This window comes from Grus americana, chromosome 1 (assembly GCF_028858705.1).
Source record: "Grus americana isolate bGruAme1 chromosome 1, bGruAme1.mat, whole genome shotgun sequence".
NCBI classification, from domain to species: Eukaryota; Metazoa; Chordata; class Aves; order Gruiformes; family Gruidae; genus Grus; species Grus americana.
In genome coordinates, this window is record NC_072852.1 from 116,509,303 (window position 1) to 116,532,529 (window position 23,227).

General features: G+C 42.5%; 1 protein-coding gene across 5 annotated transcripts in view; it reads right to left on the reverse strand.

The window, feature by feature from the left end:
• The window catches only part of URB1 (URB1 ribosome biogenesis homolog), a 54,367-nt gene that overhangs the window by 6,893 nt on the left and 24,247 nt on the right, over positions 1 to 23,227 (reverse strand). For 4 of the 5 annotated variants that reach the window (XM_054813450.1, XM_054813453.1, XM_054813451.1 and 1 more), the window contains 18 exons: positions 23,038 to 23,176; positions 21,780 to 21,950; positions 20,318 to 20,514; positions 19,551 to 19,775; positions 18,828 to 19,007; positions 16,966 to 17,821; positions 15,539 to 15,740; positions 15,151 to 15,328; positions 13,915 to 13,973; positions 12,928 to 13,121; positions 11,167 to 11,277; positions 11,011 to 11,074; positions 8,035 to 8,206; positions 6,760 to 6,862; positions 2,661 to 2,821; positions 2,171 to 2,282; positions 816 to 922; positions 141 to 284 (listed from right to left, as the gene is read on the reverse strand). In XM_054813450.1, the coding sequence (XP_054669425.1) occupies positions 141 to 284; positions 816 to 922; positions 2,171 to 2,282; positions 2,661 to 2,821; positions 6,760 to 6,862; positions 8,035 to 8,206; positions 11,011 to 11,074; positions 11,167 to 11,277; positions 12,928 to 13,121; positions 13,915 to 13,973; positions 15,151 to 15,328; positions 15,539 to 15,740; positions 16,966 to 17,821; positions 18,828 to 19,007; positions 19,551 to 19,775; positions 20,318 to 20,514; positions 21,780 to 21,950; positions 23,038 to 23,176 (3,375 nt within the window). The remainder of the gene's footprint in view (positions 1 to 140; positions 285 to 815; positions 923 to 2,170; positions 2,283 to 2,660; positions 2,822 to 6,759; positions 6,863 to 8,034; positions 8,207 to 11,010; positions 11,075 to 11,166; positions 11,278 to 12,927; positions 13,122 to 13,914; positions 13,974 to 15,150; positions 15,329 to 15,538; positions 15,741 to 16,965; positions 17,822 to 18,827; positions 19,008 to 19,550; positions 19,776 to 20,317; positions 20,515 to 21,779; positions 21,951 to 23,037; positions 23,177 to 23,227) is intronic. The other variant, XM_054813454.1, reaches the window with a different exon arrangement.

The following is a 23,227-nucleotide window of genomic DNA, read 5'->3' on the forward strand; positions in this document are numbered from 1 at the left end:
CAAGAGGGCAAGGGAAGAGTCAACTTCTCCTTTCTGCTTTGTATTTGTTTAAGATCTTCAAACCATGCAAACTTTTGTGGTCTGGAGGTTTTTTGTGGGTTTTTTTCCCTGTTTGGTTTTTTTTTTTTTTAATTTCTTACCTGAGAGCCCTCATCACACAAAGGACTGTTGAAAAAGGAAAGAATGACCTGGAAAATCCTCTGGTAGTCGTAAAGCTCGTAGCAATGTTTATCACGCAGCCCTTCTCCAAGAAACCTGAGAATCCACTCACGTTCGGTTTTGTACTAGAAGCCATAAGAAAAATACCACCATCAGACATTTCAAAATAATGCTTGCTTGTAAGAGCACAAAAAACCTGGTTCCCTGGGAGTGCCAGCACAGGGCTTAACAGCTTTTTCTGGACTTCTCAACTTTCATCCCTATCAAATTTAATAACATCCATCAGGAACAGTTACTCTGCAACCCAAATATGCACTGATAATGGAACTTTAAAAGTTGCTGTTTCTGAAATACCTCGGTTGAACGCAACATTAATAATCTAAACTCAAATATGAACATAAGCTAGCCAGGGCAGAGCATTCTGTTTGTTGTGCTTACAGAGCACGCACAGTGCAACTCATGATTTCATTATATGTTACTATTAAGAAAACAACTAAGAAACACAGAAATAATACTTTTGATTCTGATATAAAACAAAATAAATATGCCTCTAATTGATTACCTGTGGAAGAATAAGATATCATTGCATTTTTACAGCTTTTTTCTATTATTTTCCAAAGAATTAGTGGATACCTAAGATGGGCTTCTTACATTACCTCAAAATCAAAACTGTAGAAAAGCTGGAAAAACCCTGGTACTTTCCTCAGGTCCAAATACTGGTGTGACAGAAGGAATCTGTTTACCTTTATATAAATGTGCTCCTCTGTGAAGAGAAAGAATGGGTATTGTGGAGGAGGACAACGTTCACAATACACAACCACGCAGAAAATAAATGGAGCCTGTATTTTCCAGTGTTTCAGCTAGCTGTCAGAACAGTACATCAGTTACAGTGAGAAGGCCTTCTGCTCTAAGGCTGACTGTATTGTTGGCTGTTCCTCCTCTTCTCTTCCCCAACATGAAAAGCTCATTCAGAGTGTGTGCAAAGCGAGTGAAAAGATAAAACACTCAACACGGCTCTGATTTCAGCAAATCCAACGTTACTTCATTGACAAAACAGAAATCTGTGGCAAAGTGGGAGGCAAATCTCTCCAGATTTCAAGCCTAACACTTCATGCTGAAGGAGGGTCGATTTAGATTAGATATTAGAAAGAAATTCTTTACTGTTAGAGTGGTGAGGCACTGGAACAGGTTGCCCAGAGAGGTTGTGGAGGCCCCATCCCTGGAAGTGTTTAAGACCAGGTTGGATGAGGCTTTGGGCAATGTGGTCTAGTGGAGGGTGTTCCTGCCCATGGCAGGGGGGTTGGAACTAGATGGTCTTTCAGGTCCCTTCCAACCCAAACCATTCCATGATTCTATGATTCTATGTTAGGCAAACATAATTTTTAACCTACTGGCCAGACATGTCCACCATGAGCAATGGAACCAGTTGCCCAGAGGGACGGCACAGTCTCCATCCTTGGAGGCTTTCTAGGATCAGTCTAGAGGTCTGGAGGTTTACTAGGATAAAGCCCTGCGCAAAGCGGTCTGCCCTCACAGCTGGCCCTGCTTTGGGCAGAGGGTTTAGCTAGAGACCTCACAAGGTCCCTTCTAAACTGAACTACTCCCTGATCCTATGATTCTCCTTTGCACCAGTGACTTATGTTGATTCAGTGTCTAAGGACAAAAGGACGCTCGGGCCAACCTACTCCGATCTGCTGAACAGATCTGCGCACTCATCTAGTTTCACTCGTCTAGACCCCTGCCCACCTCCACCCCAAAATTATGAGGAGGTAGTGGGCTTCACTCCTGATGGATCAGACTGGTTTTGTACACAAATCAAAATGGCACTTCCCACTTCTCCAGTAAGGCAGTCTACACAAGCACAGAAAGTTTTTCTTTGAAACACAGGAAAGCGTACTTCATGGCTCCCACCAGTGTCACAGCTATCTCATCTTCCAGAACCGGCCAAGGACACTACTCCCTGCAGAGTGACTCACCCCGGGAGCTCTACATGCACAGTAGGTTCCAGTACCTGGCTTCAGAATCTGCTGTGCCACACGAGCAACGTAGAGGCTCAAAGAGAAGGTAAATCTGAGGTTCGGCTGCCCGATTCCATTTTGCACAGCATCCAAGAGATACAGCAACTGCGGCACAAGAGCCCAGGGGAGAAAAGCTTGAACCATAACCCAAACAAATACAACAGGAGAGTGTGAATACATAAATAAGCTTTTACAGTATTTCATAGGCCATAAATCAAATGCTGATCCCATGAGGATTTCCATTCCTACAAATATAATTCCTAAGAATTTCTAAAACACATTTTACCTCTTTTTCTGCCCACTGATTATAACATGAGGAAACACAAAGCGATAGAGAAGAAACAATGGAATAGAGGATACAAAGCTTCCTTTAGCTCTCTCACCATCCACATGTAGATGGATGAGTAGAGCAGTAACTCCTCCATAAAGGTCCATGACCCAAAATGTCTAACCTGGCAAACTATCAACTGAGCTCAGTCTTACCTGATTCTTCTCTGGAAAACGACCTCCTTCCAGATGAGAACGAAAGGAAGCCAGGACAAAATACGCAGCTGCTCTCATGTTGGAATCATAACTGCTAAGGGCAGCTACTGTTAGACCCAGGGCATTGACTTCAACAAACTTGTGACATGCCACTACACACTCTGTGTAGGAAGAGGGAAAAAACAAAAGAGAAACACCCAGTGCATTATACTGACATGTCACAGAGTATGTAACAGCACTATAATCCTTAACGAAACTTCTATTCATAAACACCAATTTGTAGATCTACCCCTACAAACTATTACTTCACTACATGCCGAAAGTTCCTTCGGCTGACAAAGGCATTCTGCAAATCACTCTGAACAGGAATTCTTTGCCTGAGCTGAAATAAATGGTGTTAGTCTCATTCACATGAGACAGAGACGATTTTGCCTGCTAGATCATGCAAAGTTAGGAATAAATTCTGTAAAGACATCACATATCTCGCTGTTTCAGGGAAGTTAAGTACAAAGAAGAACAAGAGGGAAAACTCTCCTCCTGAAAACATTGTCTGGGCACTTGATAAGTCTGTGCCTGAAAAAAAGATCAGCATAACCAATGAAAAGCCTATCTGTACTAAAGAGCTTCTGTAATAGAACAGACAGGAGAATAATACATAACCAAGACATCAGCCACACCAGTTGTTACCATGCAGGCATGAGTGATTCTGCTGGTAAGACATGTTCCAAGCAAAGTACTAAACTGTACCCCTATGCCCTTCTGGGACAAACAAAACCCAGCAATGAACAGCAACCAAACAGAAAACACGCCCTTGAATCTAACATTTCTCTTCCATAGCATTTTGCCATCAGGATGTAAAGTTTAACATTTGAGGGCTGTGTGTTTTGAGGAGTTCGTGCCATTTTTACCCACTGATGGCTAGAAATGACTTGATGTAAAACCTCCAGAATATCTCCTGTGCTATTTCTATTCCATTCACCAATAACGAGATACAATGGCAACTCAGTTATATTTTACTAGCTAAAGTGCAAATGTATTGTGGTTCTGAGTTTAGCAACGATATTCACATATTTTGTTGTAATTCACACTGAAGGTCAACAGGAAGTTTCTGAGAAACAAATATTCCAATTTAAGAAGAGGCTGTAGGCTTACTGACAAGTACCTATTTTTGGTCCATGGATTTCCTCCCCCACCACCACCCACACACAACTAAAATATATATATAAAAATATATATATATAAAAATAGATATTATATATATTTATGTAAAAAAAAAAAAAAAAATCACAGATTATTTATGTCCCCGCACCAGCAGCTGGACTGTTTCTCTCATCTTTTCCTCAACTGCCAGAACTCCTACTTCAATTTTGTGCCTGGCAGTTTCACACCCAGCTCTGCTGATTATGGGCCAGGCAACGGCAGGGTCTCCATCTCCCGGCACTGTCTCCCAACCAGCCCGCTGCTATGTTACCAATGCAAAGGCATCGCTGAATTGCAATAACAGATCTTTTCAGTGAGTGGTTTTACAAGTTATTTCAATACTAGCAATTACTGTACACTTCCCTACACCACTACTCACCAAAGCACATCAGGTTTAACTGGTTCAAGGCGAAACGCCTCAATCGTTCTCCAAGTGAGTGAAAAGATCCCTCGTTTGTTAGCATGGGATACCTCTCACATCACCAGAGCATGTACAGCTACAGCTCTACTCCCCTCTACTTCCAGGCACTGGGCAAGACTACCACCTGACTGCCAAAGTAAAAATGGTGAGATGAATAGCAACAACAGGGCAGGAGAAAGAGAAACAGAGCCCAGAGAAACACCTAATCTATGTCTTCTGCTACCCTCTGCCTGTGGCAAAGCAACCCCATGCTTCCCACTCTTCAGGCAAGATGCAAGGGTGCAAGGTAAGCACTGGGAAATGGACGCTTGCTGTTGAATCCCAAGTGAACATGCAAAGATGATCTAAAACTCGTCTGCCTGCAGAAGATTCGCCATCACTTACAGACATCTCACACATAGCCCTGGCCTGTACGACAACCCCTCTTCAGTACAGGATCAAATACGTGTTGTATGCCCTTTCACAGCAAACCACCCCATGGCTCTCTGGGAGACTGCAGTTCTCGAGAACTACTAATGTACACCAACTAGACAGACAGAGTGGATGATTTTATGGGACGGTATCACACAGTGAAATTCAACGTTCTCACTTCAGCAGTAAAGTTCATGCTGGTCACAGAAAGATTTATTTGGAAAACTTTCTTTCACTGCAAACATGCAGTGGAAATATTTTCCATCCGGCTGACCTTGAAGAGTGCATTCAACAACTAATATAAAATAACAAGCTATTATTAAAAAAAAAAGTTAATTCTATGTCTGACATACAGTTTGTTTTAAGTACCTTGAGAACCATGATGGAAAAGGTTTCCACAAGATGCTTATCAGAGCTAAAGTTAGACAGAACTTGCTATCTGCCCAACTCCAGACTTACTTTTTACTCAGTGAGCATAAAACACTTTTCACACAGTGAGCATGAAACACTGTGCAATAAGTCTATGTTTATAAATTCAGCAGTTATATAACATCTGTGCACAGGGCACCGTGCAGCCAGTACAAAGAGCAAATAAATAAAGAGGAATTGGGAATTCCAAAAGCAGCTGACATGGTTTAAAAGCGCCATGGGACCTGAACTCATAAATCACTTGGGCTCTTTAAAAAATGTATCTCTTAGGACACAGACTCTCTCACTCAGCATGAAGCAGTTAAGAGCACAATTTTTCCCCTCTCCAGTTTAAGAGTCAGCCTATGTGGGGACAGCCACTGCCTCCACAGCTCCGCAAAAACACGATAAAACACGATGTGCAAGAAGTCTCTCAGCCCCACTGCTGCCCGCACCAGCGGCCATCCTTGCTGGCTGACTGTGGCACTGCTGAGGCTGACCAACACCGAATCCCTCCCACCAGTTACGGTGGTGACCTCCAGGTGGTGGGTGATAATGACAGGTGCATCACAGCAGTGTGTTTGCCAACTATTACACCCAGCTTCAAAAGACACTGGCTGTCCATGCTCTTCATCAATAATAATCTCAAAGACCCAGCATTAACTGGATTGTCTAAGATCTCTCCTACCGCAAAACATCAAATAGTTCTGGTACCTTTTTCCTCCCTCAGTAAACTAAAACACAGTTCTTTTTACTACTGTCAAAATTATACAGAGCGGCTTACAACTGTAACTAAGTATAGGCTAAGACCACACAATACAGGTACTGTACTATAAAAGGGTGTAGGTGAACAAAGAAGGACTGTAAGTATGATCTCACTGAAATATAGTTATCAGCCTGCCAGTTGCTTCTGATGTTATCGTTGTGGAAAGCCAAATCCAGCTGTAACTACATAGTGGTTTAACCATAATCGGCATCTCTTCCATGGCTGCTTTGCTCATCACGTTGCTGTGACACAATAGCTGATGCAGAATACAGCTCTACACATTCACCAGAAAAAAAAAATACAACCTTCCAGTCGGGAATATTTTCTACTGATCCCTCTTACGCTATTTTATAATTACACTGTGCTGGGTTTTGTGATATACAGGTTGCTGTTCGACAGATCAGAGAACATAAAGATTTATCTGCTTTTTGTCTCTTCCAAGCTGTTTCCAGTTCCAGTTTAAAATCCTCTCCTCATCTTAAGCAAATCAGTCCCTCTACACAGGGTTAACCCACTACATTTAAAAGAGCTATGAGGGAGCACCTCGTCGTCTAGACAAGAGCAGCTTGGCAGGAATGTCCGCCTGCTGCTATGTTGCTCTGAGTAGCCAAATCTCACTAGATAGATTGCATTATTTGGAAAAGTGCTTTTAAAAAAACCCAAAAGCTTTAATCCCAATTATACCTTGTTACTTTTTAAGTCATTCATAAAATTACAACGCAATGCAGTAGGTGGTTAAATGGTGTACGTTTCTTCTCTCCAAAGCCAGGCATATATAATATCTTTGTAGTATTGGTTCTTCGATTGAGAATAACAGAGCTACAGATGGAGCCATGCAGCTCCCACAGCAGAGTAAAATGATGCTAAATATCAAAGAGAAACATTCACTTTACCTGGTCTGGTCAGTTCACTAAAGAGCTGAAGTAGAAAACGAGGATCATAGAAGTCATCAAGACTCTTGACGCTTTCATCTCTATATAGTGATTCTTGTACCTCCTGAAACCAAATCCAAACCAGTATTTGTAAGGAACAACACCAATTTCCAGCTTGGTTTCAAACTTCCCCAACCACCTCATCCCAATATAAAGCAGCCAGTACTAAACCTTGCCAAATATAACACAACACAGGGTGAGACTTGGGTTTAAATCCGATTTTCACCATCAGGGTTCCAAAACGACTTCCCCTGACTAGCCCAAACAGGTATAGAAACGTGTCAGCAAATTGTATCAAAGACTGAAGAGTCAGTTGTCAGCGGATCCTCAGCCTGTTTAAAAGTCAAACTCTGGTCTCACTTATGTATGGCAATCTTTGCAATGTTGGACAATCATGCCTGCCGACAAGATGTGGTCACAGAATCAGAGAATAGTTTGGTTACCCTCTTAGTAAATAATTTTTTCCTAATATCTAATCTAAATCTACCCTCCCTCACCTTAAAGCCATTACCCCTTGTCCTGTCACTCCATGCCCTTGTAACCAGTCCCTCTCCAGCTTTCCTGTAGGCCCCTTCAGGTACTGGAAGGCCGCAATTAGATCTCCTCAGAGCCTTCTTTTCTCCAGGCTGAACAACCCCAACTCTCTCAGGCTGTCCTCAGAGGAGAGGTGCTCCAGCCCTCTGATCAGCTTCGTGGCCCTCCTCTGGACTCGCTCCAACAGCTCCATGTCTCTCCTGTACTGGGGCCCCCAGAGCTGGATGCAGTACTCCAGGTGGGGTCTCACAAGAGGGGAGTAGAGGGGCAGGATCACCTCCCTCGACCTGCTGGTCACCCCTCTTTTGATGCAGCCCAGGACATGGTTGGCTTTCTGGGCTGCAAGCGCACGCTGCCGGCTCATGTAGGGCTTCTCATCAATCAGTACCCCCAAGCCCTTCTCCTCGGGGCTGCTCTCAATCCATTCTCCACCCAGCCTGTAGTTGTGCTTGGGATTGCGCTGACCCACGTGCAGGACCTTGCACTTGGCCTTGCTGAACTGTGGAACTATGGTCCATATATTGCATTTCATTTGAAAAGTGCTCCTAAATAATTAATTCCATCCCTCCTATGAATTTAAATTACTCTCCTGATGTAAACAAAATGCAATGTATTACACGAATGCAAGAAAGCAATGACTAAAGTGAAAGACTCTCTTTCTACATCAAAAGGAGGGTAATTCAGCAGTCTGAACCAAAGCACCTGTGATGACAGAAGACGGCGATGCTGAGGGAAAGACAGAATTGTCCTCATCATCTTTTCTCGGTCTAGCAGACACAGAATCTCCTCCATGCTTGGCTGCTGCCATAGTGACTTCCCTAGACTCTTGCAAGTCTTGTGATGCTCCACAGCGGCTGGACCCCATAGCAGGATTCTTAAACATTGTTAAAAGTAAAGGCATTAGTCAACAGACTGCTAGCACTGAGTGAAAAGCAATTACAGAGGATATAAATTAGTATTTAAATTTTCCCTTCACTTGTACTTATTATCCTGTGGGAACTTGAAACTAGAACTCGTTTCCCTGGCAACACCTTTTTCATCCATCCAAAAGCTTTTCAAATTCAGTCTGAGGGTGTCTCATTAACTATTTCCTACCCCATTAATCCAAGTCAGAACTACTGTCTCAGAAAAAAACGCTTTTTTATTTAAGCTATAAATGCACAGAAGCATGATAGCAGCTGCATGAAGAGACAGTGATCTAGACCTGGTCAAACAAGGTTGTCTCAAATGCAATCCATATTTCAAACCAGTGTCTCAGTGGTTCAGTAAAACATAAATCCTCACTCTCCTCCTCTGAGTTGCTCCTTAGGCCCCACTTACTTTGCCATTGTGCCTAGAGTGCTATTGATATTGTCATTTATTAGGTGAGTACTGCCAGCAGCATGCCTCCCTGTCAGCGAGGCAGCTGGAGGGACGGTGTTAGGCTTCTTATCACTCAGAACCTGACATCTCCCGTTTGTAACACAAGTTGGGCTCTGCTGGGTTCCCCGTACAGCATTTTTCCTGAACGGTGTCTGTATTCACTCAAACTCTTCAGTGCTGGGATCAAGTCTAACCGAGCATCTGGCTACCAATTCACCTCAGGGCACAGTATGAAATTGTTTCTCCTTTGAAAAGGTTACAAAAGTTTTGGGACCTAACTACCTCTGAAATCAGTCTCCTTCTCACATAACACCCTCCCATTTGCAAACACTTTCAGTAAAGATTTATGTAGGATGCAGCTAGCGCCAGAGCCCTGGCTTCTGAAAGCCACTTCGATTCCCTGCTAACAAGAACCTTCATTTCCTGTCCTCCTTCACAGGCTGCAAGGATTATCTATATTCTCAAAGCTAAGGGAAGTTCTTAATTCAGAGTCCAGTCCTGCCTCAACTGCCTGAGCCAGTGTTCTTGCATTGCTGTTAATATTTATGCCCATACCTTAAAGACAGAAAAGTGCATTTGAGCAAGGCAGACCAAAAACATCAGCGTACGTAAGAACTGTTAGCAACAGACTTTCCCGTGGACTGCTTGGGCACAGGGCCTGAAAAGAAACTATTTTATGTAATACCTGGTTCTCTCTTATAAAGCACGTAGATATATTGCAAGGTTGTGCTATAAGGAGAGCTACAGTCCAGACTGGTGAAAGACAAGGCAGGCACTGATACCATGTAAGTACCCCAAACCTAACAATACATGTGTTAATGCAAGAGGTTATACATCACTCCTCCACTGGCACATTCCTCCCCTCTCCATCAAAGCACCAGAGCCAAATATCATGCATACAGGGGCAAGATAACTGAAAAGGGCGAGGGCTGTGTTAAGTAACGAATCCTATATCCCAAGGGAACAGAGAAGGAATCCTACAGTAGCAACTTGTGCTTTGGCCTCCATCTGTGATGAAATCCCTATAGTGGGTTCTTACTATGGAGAGTGAGGTACTACTAAAATGACACAGTTCCTCACCCAATCCATAGACACCCAAAAGTCTGGGCAACACAAGAATTACATTGCAGTGGGTTTGCATGGCAAGGTTTTGGGGGAGGGACGAGGGGTGTGGGTGGCTACAGGGGTGACTTCTGTGAGAAGCCGCTAGAAGCTTCCCCTGTGTCTGACAGAGCCAATGCCAGCCGGCTCTAAGACAGACCTGCTGCTGGCCAAGGCCAAGCCCATCAGCAACAGTGGTAGTGCCTTTGGGGCTGGGAGAGAGGAGTGGGAAGATACGAGAGGAACAACTCTGCAGACACCAAGGTCAGTGCAGGAGGGGGAGGAGGAGGTGCTCCAGGTGCTGGAGCAGAGATTCCCCTGCAGCCCATGGAGAAGACCATCGTGAGGCAGGTTGTCCCCCTGCAGCCCATGGGAAGCCCACGCTGGAGCAAGCTCCTAGCAGGACCTGTGGCCCCGTGGAGAGAGGAGCCCACACTGAAGCAGGTTTGCTGGCAGGACTTGTGACTCTGTGGGGGACCCACACTGGAGCAGTCTGGTCCTGAAGGACTACACCCTGTGGAAGGGACGCACAGTGGAGCACTTCATGAACAACTGCAGCCCACCGGAAGGACTCACGTTGGAGAATTTTGTGGAGGACTGTTTCCCATGAGAGGGACCCCATGCTGGAGCAGGGGAAGAGTGTGAGGAGTCCTCCCCCTGAGAAGGAAGGAGCAGCAGAGACAACAGGAGAAGAACTGACCGCAACCCTCATTCCCCGTCCCCCTGTGCCGCTGGTGGAAGGAGGTGGAGAAATCAGGAATGAAGTTGAGCCTGGGAACAAGCGAGGGGTGAGGGGAAGGGGTTTTAAGATTTGGTTTTAGTTCTCATTACTCTACTCTGTTTGCTTGGTAATAAATTAGATTAATTTTCCCCAAGTTGAGTCTGTTTTAACCGTGACAGTAACTGGAGAACGATCTCTCTCTGTCCCTATGTCAACCCATGAGCCCTTCGTTATATTTTCTCTCCCCTGCCCAGCTGAGGAGGGGAACGATAGAGCGGCTTTGGTGGGTATCTGGCCTCCAGCCAGGGTCAACCCACCACATACGTTAAGAATAGGAAATACATAGGGAAAATGTTTCCAAAAGCAATATTCACATCTAGGTTTGACCTTACTCATTGTTTATCTCAGTTAAAAATAAGACCGTGGAAAAATGCCAATTGTGAGACTGCTTATTTGTGTGTAGTTAGTTCAACAAAGGAAGGTGGTCAGCTTACCTGGAATTTATAAGACTTTGATTATTCTTCTCATAGAACTGAAGCAGTAGCAGTATCTTCTGATCTAAACAACAAGATGAAACGCAAAGTCAGTCACCTGTGAAGATGAAAACCAGATCTAGTAAGGAAGCACCTTTCCCAGGCTAACACACTTACCTACAGCACTCAGTGTAGCCCCGTAGGCACCCAACAACACGGCAAGGTGACTGCTCTCACACAGAGAAGGGCTGAGTTTCACAACTGTCAGCAGGATATCCACCAAGGCCTCTGAAATAAAAACACAGCTTTAGCTTTGTTGCTCTCTCAGTTAGTGCATACATGAATATCCCCCCCCACGTATACCATTTCCCAGACTACACTAAAAGATGATTATGATGCATTTAATTCAAGTGGAACAACGGGTTTTTTGAAGAAGTTAAAACAGTATTTCCAAGCTGGACACACAAACATTAGTGTGAGGTCCACAATGTGGCATACTACCCTGCAGAAACTTTCCACGTGTACACATTTGCTCTCTGGTTAAAAAGAAGTGCTATACCCTATCGTACCACACCACAGCTCCCTCCTCTCCTAAGAGGGCATCTCAAATTAGCTCAGGAGTTGCACAGAGTAAAGGCAGACATCCCAGCAACCTCCCCAAGCTACTCAAGAAGTTACAGCAAGAACTTCTAAGTTCACACCCCACCTGCAGTAAATTATCAAAATCTTTCTACACTGTGCATTTAAACAGGGGTCATCACTGCAGAATCCAATTAGTTAGCAAGCTACAGGAACTCTGACCTGGGGCATACAAAAATTATCCACCTTTATTTTAGAACCAGCTGAGAAACAGATCAAACAGGTGATCAGATTACTCAAAGGCAAATAGGGTATCTGTGGCAGATTCAAGACCTGAATCCAGATTTCTTTACTCCCAGTATCTGAAAAGGCATGGGCTTTTTCACCTAGTATCTACAGGAATATAAAAATGCATGTCAAAACAAAACAGATTATAAATACAACAGCCTGAATGAATGCACTCTTGACACCAAGTTTCTGAATTACTGAAGTTAGCCAGCCTCAAAGAATCCATCTTGCTGCTTTACAGAAATACATTCAAAAGGTAAAACACTTACAGTATGCAGCAAAACCTACCACTTATTTTTAATTTCACTACATTTGTGACTTCACAAGAGCTTTTAGCTCTTTTCAGGTGATTTAAAACTTTGAAGTTTGTTTACACATTGCTCACTGATATACACAAAATTTGTTATCAAAATGCTGCCCTCATTTCCTCCCCTTTTCTTATACATCTCCTTCAATCACTGAATCTCAAAGCCCTGTACACTGGGAAAAAGCTGAGGTCTATGTAGATTTAATGATTGCTTCAAGGTCAGGTAGTATTTCAGTTGGCAGACATAAAGAAACAAAGCCAAGTCTACACATCACCCAATTTCTATTACTCATGGAAGGGTATTCCTCATAAAAGGTTACAATATCAAACATACATCAATTAACTTAACATTTTTGATACAACTTGCAAAATCAACTTAAAATCTTCTGTGTCAACCTATTGTAAAATGAGGGCCTCTGTCACACACATTTCTGACAGAACCCACACGCACTTCAGTGATCTTACCCTAACAGCCTCACAAAAACCAGAAGAATCAATTCAAGATATCAACAGTGTTAAAAAACAAATAAATCCAAACCCACTTTTTCAGTAGTTTTGAAAAAAAAAATAAGTGTTTAAAACCAGCAACCATAAAATGAATACAACATTTGGATCCAAGTAGAGGTAGAATTTAAAACTAAATGCTAATATTCTGGAATTGTTTAATAACTCTGCAAGTATATGTAGGTGGATAGGTTACTGGATGAATATAATGCAAGAAAGACAAGATTACTAAATATAGTTAAAGGGAAGAAAAAAAATACCTCTCGTCTGGGTGTTTGTGCCATCTTCTTCTCTTGACCTCAGTATGGCTGACAAAAATAGAGAGTGCTGCGTGACCATCATGTGAAGTTTGGAGAGCTTGACTAATCTCTGACTAAGTGAGGATTCTTTCTTGTATAATAACTGAATAGCAATATTCAGGACTTTCAAAAATGCTTCGTCTGTGTAGCGGTACCTTTAGAAGCAAGGATCACAGAAAAGTTAGACCCCATCCAAAAGGAAAGCTGCTTCGAAAAAAAAAAAACCTGTTTAAGAAATCAGAACTTTGCAAAGAAAGTGAACTTAGTAAAACCAGAACAAATTTTAAAAATACACCTCTTTTCCTGAGCTGTTTTGATTTTTTTTTTTAAGCTACACTATCTTAATTATAGAAAAGAAAGGAGAATCATCACACACAGTCACTCTTGTAGGTGCACTGATCTTAATAAAGGATTGCCTACTAACCCTTCAGACAGCAACCCTTCAGATTAACACTTCTACCTCTACAGAAGCTAAGATTATTTTAAAACTAAACTATTTTCGTTGAGGTTTTTTTTTAAATTTTAATTTAGTTTTAAAACTAAACTACTTTTTATTTCTTTTATTTAAACGATTTACATTTAAAGGTAAAAGATCTGATTCTGTTTTCATATGATCTGTATTTAAGAAATACCTTAAATAAATAAAAAAGAAGTTATGCGAACATAAATCTTCTTTATGCCAGTCAAAAAGAAGCTAGTCCAGCTATCTACTTAGCTATCTTAGTTATGCTAACAGGAGCATAAAATCCAAATCTGCCTGCAGTTGTGCAGGTTCAGGCTCCAATAAAACCAGTGGACGTGACAAAGCACATCCTGAGAAACAAGGAGCATTGTCAAATCTGATTGAATTCAAGGGAGACAGGTTGTTTCCAGTATAATGCAGGGCAAGGTCAAGTGAACAGAACTGGACCTTCTACAGCACCTTTGGTGCATCTCAGAATTACTTACTTGAGTCCTGTCTTCACAAGGCTGTACCAGTCATCTGGGTCCACTTCTTCAACAAAGTGCTGTGCATGTAGTAAGTAAAAATAGATGTTTACATTTAGCACACAAAGCTTCTACAGATCATCAAGACCAGCAATTTTTGTTCGACAGACACACTAATAATATGCAAGCCAAACACTCAGGTGGGATGATGAAAGGTTAACAGGGAAGAAAGCTCTTGGATACAACAATCCTACACCCCGATTCAAATGAAACTGCAAGTCTCATTTTGTTGGTCCTGAGAGCAAGGGAGCATATGGGCTGTATGGAATTAAAAAGCAAGCTGGTCTGTAGGTACCAAAAAAAACCCCCAGAGTCTTGAAACTCTTCACACTCCCAAAGTGTGAAAGGAATAAAAAGTCAGCAAGTCAAAACCAGAGACTAGGTTTTTGTACCTCTACAACATGCTTAAGCTAACCAACCTGTGCATGTGACAAACAGGGGTGGCTGGGTGCATGCATCCTTTACAAAAAATGATCTTTCCTGAAACGCTATAAACCACAGTAAACAACAATCAGTTTTAAGACTGACAGCTGCACATGCCAGCAGTCCCGGTAATGGTAGGTGCTAACCTCGTCAGGCCTGTGAACACCATCAGGATGAACGCTATGAGGTGGCCCCATAGGTCCTGCAAGACTCTTGTCCTGTACAATCAATCATGTCCTAAAAGGGAATCTCACCAGAAGCCAGCAAGAGATTAAAGGCATTCACTGCCTGCAGAGACCTTCATGGATCTGCCTACCTTACTGAACTACAAAAGAAACAGTAGTACAGAGGGAATGATCAAGTAGTGTCCTTTATGATCAAAGTCTGAACTTCTATCTATGATCAACTGGATTTCTGCCACAGATTTCAGAGGGTGTGGCAGGAGGGTCTTGTCGGAAGTATCTCTATCACTTTTTTTTTTTTTAAATAAAAACATCCATTGGCAACCTTTGATTTTTAACTCTTGAATACCTCAAACTCTGATTTTCAAAAGGGACTGTTAGCAGAAAGTCATCATCAAGAACAACTCAAAACTGCTTCTTATAAAGGACTCTCAAGCTAAGTTAACTATGCAAAAGCTATTAAAAGCCCATAGAAGCCATAACCCATAAAACAGAAAATAAAGTACAATCTATATTTACCCAAGATACAAGAGCACAATAACACATATGCACAGTGTCACATTCTAGCAGTGCAGATAAAAAGAAGTCTCACCAATAATTCTTCTAGCCTCAGCAGCATGGACCTCTCCACTTCTTGCTTTCTTTCATCTTTACTGCTGCTGTACATGACAATTAACCCCTTCATGCAGGCTGATAACAGGCGTCTCCTCCAGGAATTCAGCTCTTCAGAGTTTTCAAGCACTCTAGATATAGCATCTGCCACTGTCCAACTGCAGAAGGATATTTATTTTTTAATGTTGTAACATGCTTTTATGTAAAGATATCTTACGATAAAGACATCTTGCTGCCAAAGCGTAAAGTGACAGATTCTCTGAGAAGAGGATGCTACTACTGTTCACAATATTTGCATTCATACATATCTATCACAATGCTTTATAGGACAAACCAAGTGCTGAAACAGGGCAACTGGATTTGCCTACCTCTCGTTATTTTCTGCTTTCTCAAGAGCAGCAGGAAGCAGGTCAATAAGGTTTCGCAGCCCTTTGCTTTCTGAAGATGGCAACAACTTTGAAAGGACTTGCAGTTTCACAGTGGTCTCACGTGACACTTCTGTGTCTTGAAACACACTGCAGAGCTCCTTCCACAGAGCTTTCCTCAAGACAGGTGTAACAGCTGAGACAACTGTTGGGAGAGAGCAGGGGGCACAGGTTCCACCATCTAAGCGTGTTAAGCCACAACAGACTTATAATTACAGAAATCCCAAATCACTTTTCTAATCAAGGCCCAGATTACTTAGTTTCTAGGAAATTATATTACAGTAGCTGCTCATATGCAACAGAGAAGCGTGCTCTGTATTGCTTCACAGCACCATTAGGAAGTGTTTAGCATATGTACCAGACAACCACTTGCTGAAACGACTAGACATGGGCAAACAAAGCAGACCTTCACAAGAGGGACAACTTCCTGATAAGAAGCCTTGTCGTTGTGTCTCAGGAAGGATGAAACCTTTACCAGTTCCATGACCCTGGGCTCAAAGGAAATTTTCTCTCACATCAACAGACAGCTGACAGATACTTTATAAATCAAGTCAGTCAGACAGCAGTTTCCCCTTCTAATGTTCAAGCACGAAACCACTGGTGTGTATTAGGTGCTAGAGAAAGGCTTAGTTCTTGAACCATCCTCCACCCTCCTGTGTGCTGATAAGGTCTTTTCACTACTTGAAATTCTCCTAGATACAGGTAGCCTTCCCCACCAACCACTACAGTCAGCCTGTTTCTGTTGCTGTTCACGTTTCTATGCAGTAAGAGAAATGAAATTAAAAGTGATCCTGTTCTGTCGAGTTGAATCCTAACTTATAGTTTTGCTCGTAGAAAATTTAACAGTCTTGTCAATGTAATGCTGCTGTTGGTTTGGAAAGTTTTGGACAGCCAGCTTAGGAAGGCATTACTGTAGGAAGCTATATTTGGAGATTTATTTTAGAAGAAAGTTTTGGACTCTTACACTTATAAAAGTGAAAGCTTACGTTCTGCAAAACCATATGGCTATGGCATTCCACTCACCAGATAGTGTTCTATCTCTGCCCAAGAAAAGTTTTTACCTCCTATACTAAACCAAGATAAGCATGAAGACAGATTTTCATATGCACTAGGTATTAAATAAGGGCTTCAAAAGAGAAAACTGGGCAACAGCAACTGTAAGAGTACTTTGTTTCAGTCTAACAGGCAAGCTTCATTACAGTCCTTTACCTTTTATGCTGCAGAGGTGCTTATAAGAGAATCGTTAGTTAGACACATAACTTTTAGCACCTCTACTTATTGTGTAGAGGATCCAAGACTTTAAGGACAGCAGAGCCTACAATGAGAATTTGGCCTCCTGAAACACAAATAGGGATCAGTTGTGGCTTTACCTGTGGAAGGTCGAGTGAAATCATACTGGTCTCTGCATTGCAAATACATATTAATGAGCGGAAGAAAGCTCTCCATGTTTTTCCTGAGGTACTTTCCCGTGTCACTGCTCAGACACCACAGCTCAAACTGCAGCAGGTGGGTCCTACAGTGTTTTATCAGCATGCCCACAATGGCAAGGGAGGTTTCTGACCTCTGATTAAGGCAGTGAATGTGCACCTCTACACTGACTGCGTGGGCAAGGACTGGCTCACTTTGGAGAGCCTGAAGGAAAACTTTCTCAAGATCTTTGCTGGCTGATGCTGACATCAATATCCCCAAAGTTTTAATGTGCTCTGTGGATAGCAGTAGTTCTCCTTGTTGGGGCTGCCTTTGGTAGCTGTCTGTGAGCAGCTGCACCAAAATCTGTCCATAGAAGCTTAATTGTTTCCCTTTTTTAGGGGATTTTTCAGATTTCTGAGTAGTCAAGCTCATCTCAGGAAGTCCCAGCATGGCTGAAGTGATCTCCTTCAGCTGAGCTGCAGCCATGTATATCTGCAATTCCTCCAGAGCCTCCAGCTGGTGAGACTTCTTGGGAGAGACCTGGCTCCTGCCTTTCCCCACAGCCTGTAGCTCTTTCAAGACACTTTTTGTGACAGCTTCAAAATACTTTGATAACACACGTTTGTGATCCATGCTCTGCAACATCGGGGCACCCATTTTCAATAGCTGGAGCACACCAGAATTGAGGTGAGCTGACAGGAGCTTCACAGTGACAGGGTTTAAACTGTGCTGAGGAAGAGAACGTTGCTCTAAAGCCAGGAACCAACTCTCCAGCGTAGGATGTCTGAAAATCAGCATGAGTGTATCTTCTAGTGTCTGTAACAAATGGGTATAACAATATCACTGAATGGATAATTATAGTTTGGGGAAAAAAAAAATCATTCATCTGCCTATTTTGTAGAGTGTGTTTATTACCATTACTGAACACGAAATTGTCTATTAACTGGTCAGAGGATTAAAAATATTAACAAATTACAAGCACATAAATACTATTCTTCCATGATTTATGATGTGGGAGGCACACCTTCACTCAACATTCTCCACATGTCTAAGCATTTCCAGGGGAAAACTGTATGTTCTGGGGTTTGTCAATACAATTCCATTCTAACCTCCACAAATTCACAGAACCGATAAAACTGGGGCAAAAATTCACTCCTTCAAATACATAATTTTCATAACTGGGCTTTACACAGGGCTCAGGGAATAGAATTTCTTCTGCAAAGGTGAGCAATCTCTGTCAGGACCTCTCCTGACCATATTCCAGCTTAGGGGTGAGACTGTGGATGATGCAGCTTGGTGAAATCTCTAGACAGTAGTTTTGTAACTGCTGGACCACATGCTCAAAGTTCCTAAGAGTTCCTCCTAGACCTTAACAGCATCTCTCTGCATCAACCTGTTTCCATTCAATACAACTCTGTGAAATACACAGCGTATGTACGATATCATGTTTGCTCCCTGCCCTTTTGAGGACCTGGCAAAAGCAGTAAAATCCTATTCAAGACCTTTTACAGCGAGCGTGCAATAGGGACACTTTAATCCTAATTGAAATCCTAGAAATCCTCATGATTATTATCAAGTCACACCACTCACAAAGCCTGATCCCTGCTAGATCCCCTAGTCTCTGTCACGTTTAGCCAGTTCCATATTTTGGTGATCAGTGAAAACATATTAACATAATTTGTGCTCAAAAATTGTTCACGTTTAAGATCTTTTCCTTTAATTAATGGTCCAGCAAAACCTAAGACTATTTTCTGAGAGAATAAATCAAATCAAAGTTTACTAACAAGTGAGCTTCTGGCCTGCATATCAAGGGATTTGGTACCTTGTCATTTGAAGACTCCTCCATAATCAGAGATTCCTCATCCATGAAGAGATCTGATTCAGTCTGATGCTTTTCTCGTTTCTGCTGATTATCCAACTCTATCTGATTTCCCCGGCACAGCAAGCTGCTCAGCAGGTCCACATAGAGGTCAACAAGGGCAGGACCAGAAGCTTTACTAAGCTGTGAAAATAGAGACACCTTGCAAGTTGAGAAAACGAGAAGGATGGGAGCAGAAGGACAATTATCCAACAGGAACAGAAGTTAACTAAGAACTTCCTAAAATAAAGCCTTTTCTGGGGGAAGGAATCACTCCCCTCTGTAGAAACCCAATTCTAAGAAAAGTCTCAGGGTGCCAAATAAATATAGATTTTCATCTATACTGCAACTTTTGGTGTAACAGAGGCCACTGAATTTCGCTCTCTGGAAAGGCTTCTTATGGGAGACCCAGGAGCTGGATTAAAATCTGGAGTTTATTTGCACTACACAAAGATCAGTGAGGTAACCCATGCAATGTGAATCCAAGACTCCTCAATAATTAGAGGGACGGACATTTGTTTACAAATTAGGTGCAGGTTTGTCTGGTGCTCTATCGCCTTAGTGAGAGCTGAGTATGTGAAAAAGCTGCAGAACTGGATCCTTAAGTTTTAACAGCCAAGTCATTTGTACTTTTTGCATTGAAAGAAAACAAACCAACCCACAATATCATCACAATATTGCTCTTACACTGCCAAAGTTCTCCACTGTGGATTTCAGGTATAGCAACACATGCTTTACTCCTAACAAAAGTTGTTCAGGTGGGAGATGGGAAGCCAAATCTCTCAATTTTGTCTGGATATTGTCTTCCAGTAAGGTATCACTTCCTCTCTCATAGGCTTTCTTTAGCAAAGTGCTAAATATAGAATCCAGGGCCACAGCAGGTTCTTTGCACACCTCTTTGCGTTTTTTAAACTGTTTAAAATGGAAAAAGAGAGATAAATAAAGATAAGTATGAATCAAAAGTTTCTTCAGCTACCTTTGTTTTGAAATGAGTTCTGTGCTGAAACCGGGACTGAAGTTCCAGCAAAACATGTGCACAGTCCTGCTATCACAGAGCTAGTCAAAGGTGTCCTGCGGGGAATCCGCACATGGTCACTGCTGGGCTAACAGAAAAACACATCAAGACCTTGCACAACTGGTCCACGTATTTCCTGGGTGAACTCCAGCCACTGTAATCGTGCTCCTTGGGCCACAACACATATTACGCTACACTGCGCCTGACGAGGACTTGTACTCTGCGTGATTGCAGACAATCCTTGAGCCCTGGCTTCACTTCCCAACCACAACACGGACCTTTTGTGTCATTAGAGGAGCAAATTTGTGATCAAGAAGCAATACAGAATTAGCTTAATGTAAACACACTTTCTGATGGAAGCGCTAACCCTTCTACACTGTGAGGTTTTATAGTAAGTAATACTGGCTCGAGCAATCACATGACTTCAGGTATTGCATACCAGAGGTTGCTGGGATTGCTGGGGTATCCAAAGATTATAATACTGGTTAAATTGGTAGAGCTGAGGATACTTAGAAACTTTCAGCAACTGCAGATCTTTATCATAGAGCTGGAACATCAGGCAGAGGGCGAGGGGATCTCTTTGAGAGTGCAGGAGGTCAGTGAAAACACCAACAAGATACTTCACAATGTGTGCTCCTAGAAAAGCAAAATAAAAAATGAAACCTCTGTTGACAGAAGTAATCTGCATGAGCACAGACACTAAGGCAACCCTCTTTCCTTAAGGCCTGGGCAATAGGCCATATAGCATCATTTTAAAAAATATTGAATAGGATTAAAAGGTGTTTGTGATAAACTAGACAAGTGTCCCTGACCCACTGAGCTATGTGGAAAAATCCTCCATACAGTAGTCCTTGCTGAAGTAAATAATCACCCCACTTTAAGACACATGCTCAGGTTGGCCTGTTTCCTTCCAGACAAACATAAAACTAACTCCATCTTTGCTGTGTTGTGCTAAACTTGTCTGTATTTTGATGGATAAGGACCCCTGCCCAGCACCACTAAGAACAGAACTGATATGTACCAGGGGGAACACACCCAGGTTAACATGCACTGTTTAAATACGGAGGGTTTTCTTTCAGAACCAGGACTTTCACGCCCAGCCCAGGTGCTACTCAACAGCCAAATAGATAGGACTTAGTGAGGCACTGTGGGGTTGGCAAATCCTGCTCTGAGGCCAACTGCTGCCCCTGTGGTGCCTTGCTCCACCAAATCCTTTCCTCAAGGAGGTGGGAGATCTTTGCAACATTCATCCCTGGAGCGTCATCTCTGAAGAGGAAGTTTTCTTTGGAAACACATCCATTTCCTACTCAACAGTCCAGTTCTCTTTCCCCTACTGACTGGTCTCAGTGGAAGAGGTGCCTACAGCCACTGAAAGCACCTTCCTCTCACGATCTGCACACTCTGTGCTTAAACACCGTTGTTGTTGAAGTGCAACTGCTTTCAGACCAAGATTGCCCATGCAGGGACAGTGTCTCTGCACTGCTCCTCAGTCCCCTCTATACTGTGCTCAGAACAATTTCTTGTCTGGCCTGGGGTCATTCTCCTCCTTCACTTCCCCACATCTCATTGGGGAAAGGTGAGCTCTCATCTTCTAACTTGGACAAGTTTGTTTTCCTACAGTAGGAGCTCCCTAGAGTCGAACTGCAGTTTATAGAGTGCCTGCATTTCCATCTGTTTTCCCTACTCCAGAAACCAAGAGCAAGCTTCTTTAGGATCAGGAAAAAAGGACAGAAGCACTGCATAAGCTTTAATGCCTTTCTCCAGCACGGAACACCATGGATCTACACCTCCTTCTGCTTGCAACAGAGAAAACAAAGTATCTCCAGGAGTTCACTGGGTAAGAATGATCCTGCTTCCACTCCACTAGCATAGATGATACATAGAAACAAAAAAGTCTGTACCTGTTCCATTTTCAGTCTGAAGCAACAGTATATTCCTGGCTTCTAATGCAGCAGGGACAACAGCACTGAATGGAAATGTTTGGATAATCGTGTCTTCATTTAAAGTGAACCCAATTTCTTCATCTAAGCCATCGCTGCCCTCAATTAGGACATCCACCATATCTAGGACATCTATTAAGTGAAGAAAAAACATAAGCACAGGATTCAGATGAACTAGAAAACAACGGAGATAGCATCTAACATTCCAGGAATGCAAGGCAGCTTCTGACTTCCCAAAGCAGAAAAAACGATGAAAGACACGTTTGATTAGCAATGTAATAGTAAATGCAACTGTAAAAAACACTGTCTCTTACAGTGTGCTTAACTTTACTTGTTGCCTTTCAAGATGGCTGACAGAAGTAAGGGAAGGGAAGAGGTGCATCACCTACTATCGTGATGGCATTAGGCAAGGACTATCAGAACATAACAGTGACAGGAAATGTGTATAGGAAAGCACAAAGGAAGCAGCCACTTCCTCATTAAAAGAACATCCTGAGCAGTCCTTAAAGAGCTTCTCAGCTCTATATGGTCACAGAACCAAATCTTGGTCATGAAAGAGTCAAGGACAGCTTTAACTTATGAAGAAGATACCATGTATTCCATGGCTGTGTAATACAGTCAACTCAAGGCAACTGATCCATCTGGTACCGAGTGTTAAACTACCTTAATTATCTTACATTTATGTACTGCAAAATCCTACGCATGGACTGTTATAGCAGAACAGCTAGCACATGGTAAGTTGTCCAAGTGTCCACATCTGCAGCATTTTGAGTTTGTCGGCAGTAGGACTGTGACTGGTCCCAGAAAGCAGGAGCAGCGAAATTCCAGCTGTGTGCCTGGGAGTATGAAAGTTCCCCAGGCACCCCAGCCCTGTCCCTTTCCTCATGGATGAGCAGCTATGAGCAGCCCCAGGGAGAGGAACTGTAACAGTTTTCATTTTAGTTAGAAAATGCTGCTGCAGGAGCCTAGAAAGAGATTTAAAATACTGTTAAAATGCATAACTGCACCAGAAATTACTTTTGGAGGCAAAGTGGTAATTTTGCAATTCAGACTTCTACTTCTGGTACTAAATACAGCTCAAAGGCTGAATCCTGCAAGTCTTTACTTACGCAGGATTTGTCCTGTTTGTCATCAGTTTACAGATTAGGGCTAGAAGATTTCTCTGCTGTTGAGGAAATCACCACACACTGTCAATGTGAGAGATGGAATCACTACATACCGTCAATGTGAGAGATGGGGATGCTGACGTTATCAGAGTCTTGTTTAAATACATTAACTTGGAGCATACTGGCCTCCTGAACAAGGTCTGCTGCTTTATCTGTATATGGATAGGGGTTTGTCACCAGTTTCAACAGGATCTGTTAACAAAGGTTGAGAGAGAAACGTAAGAGGACAGGCTATTAAGTCTA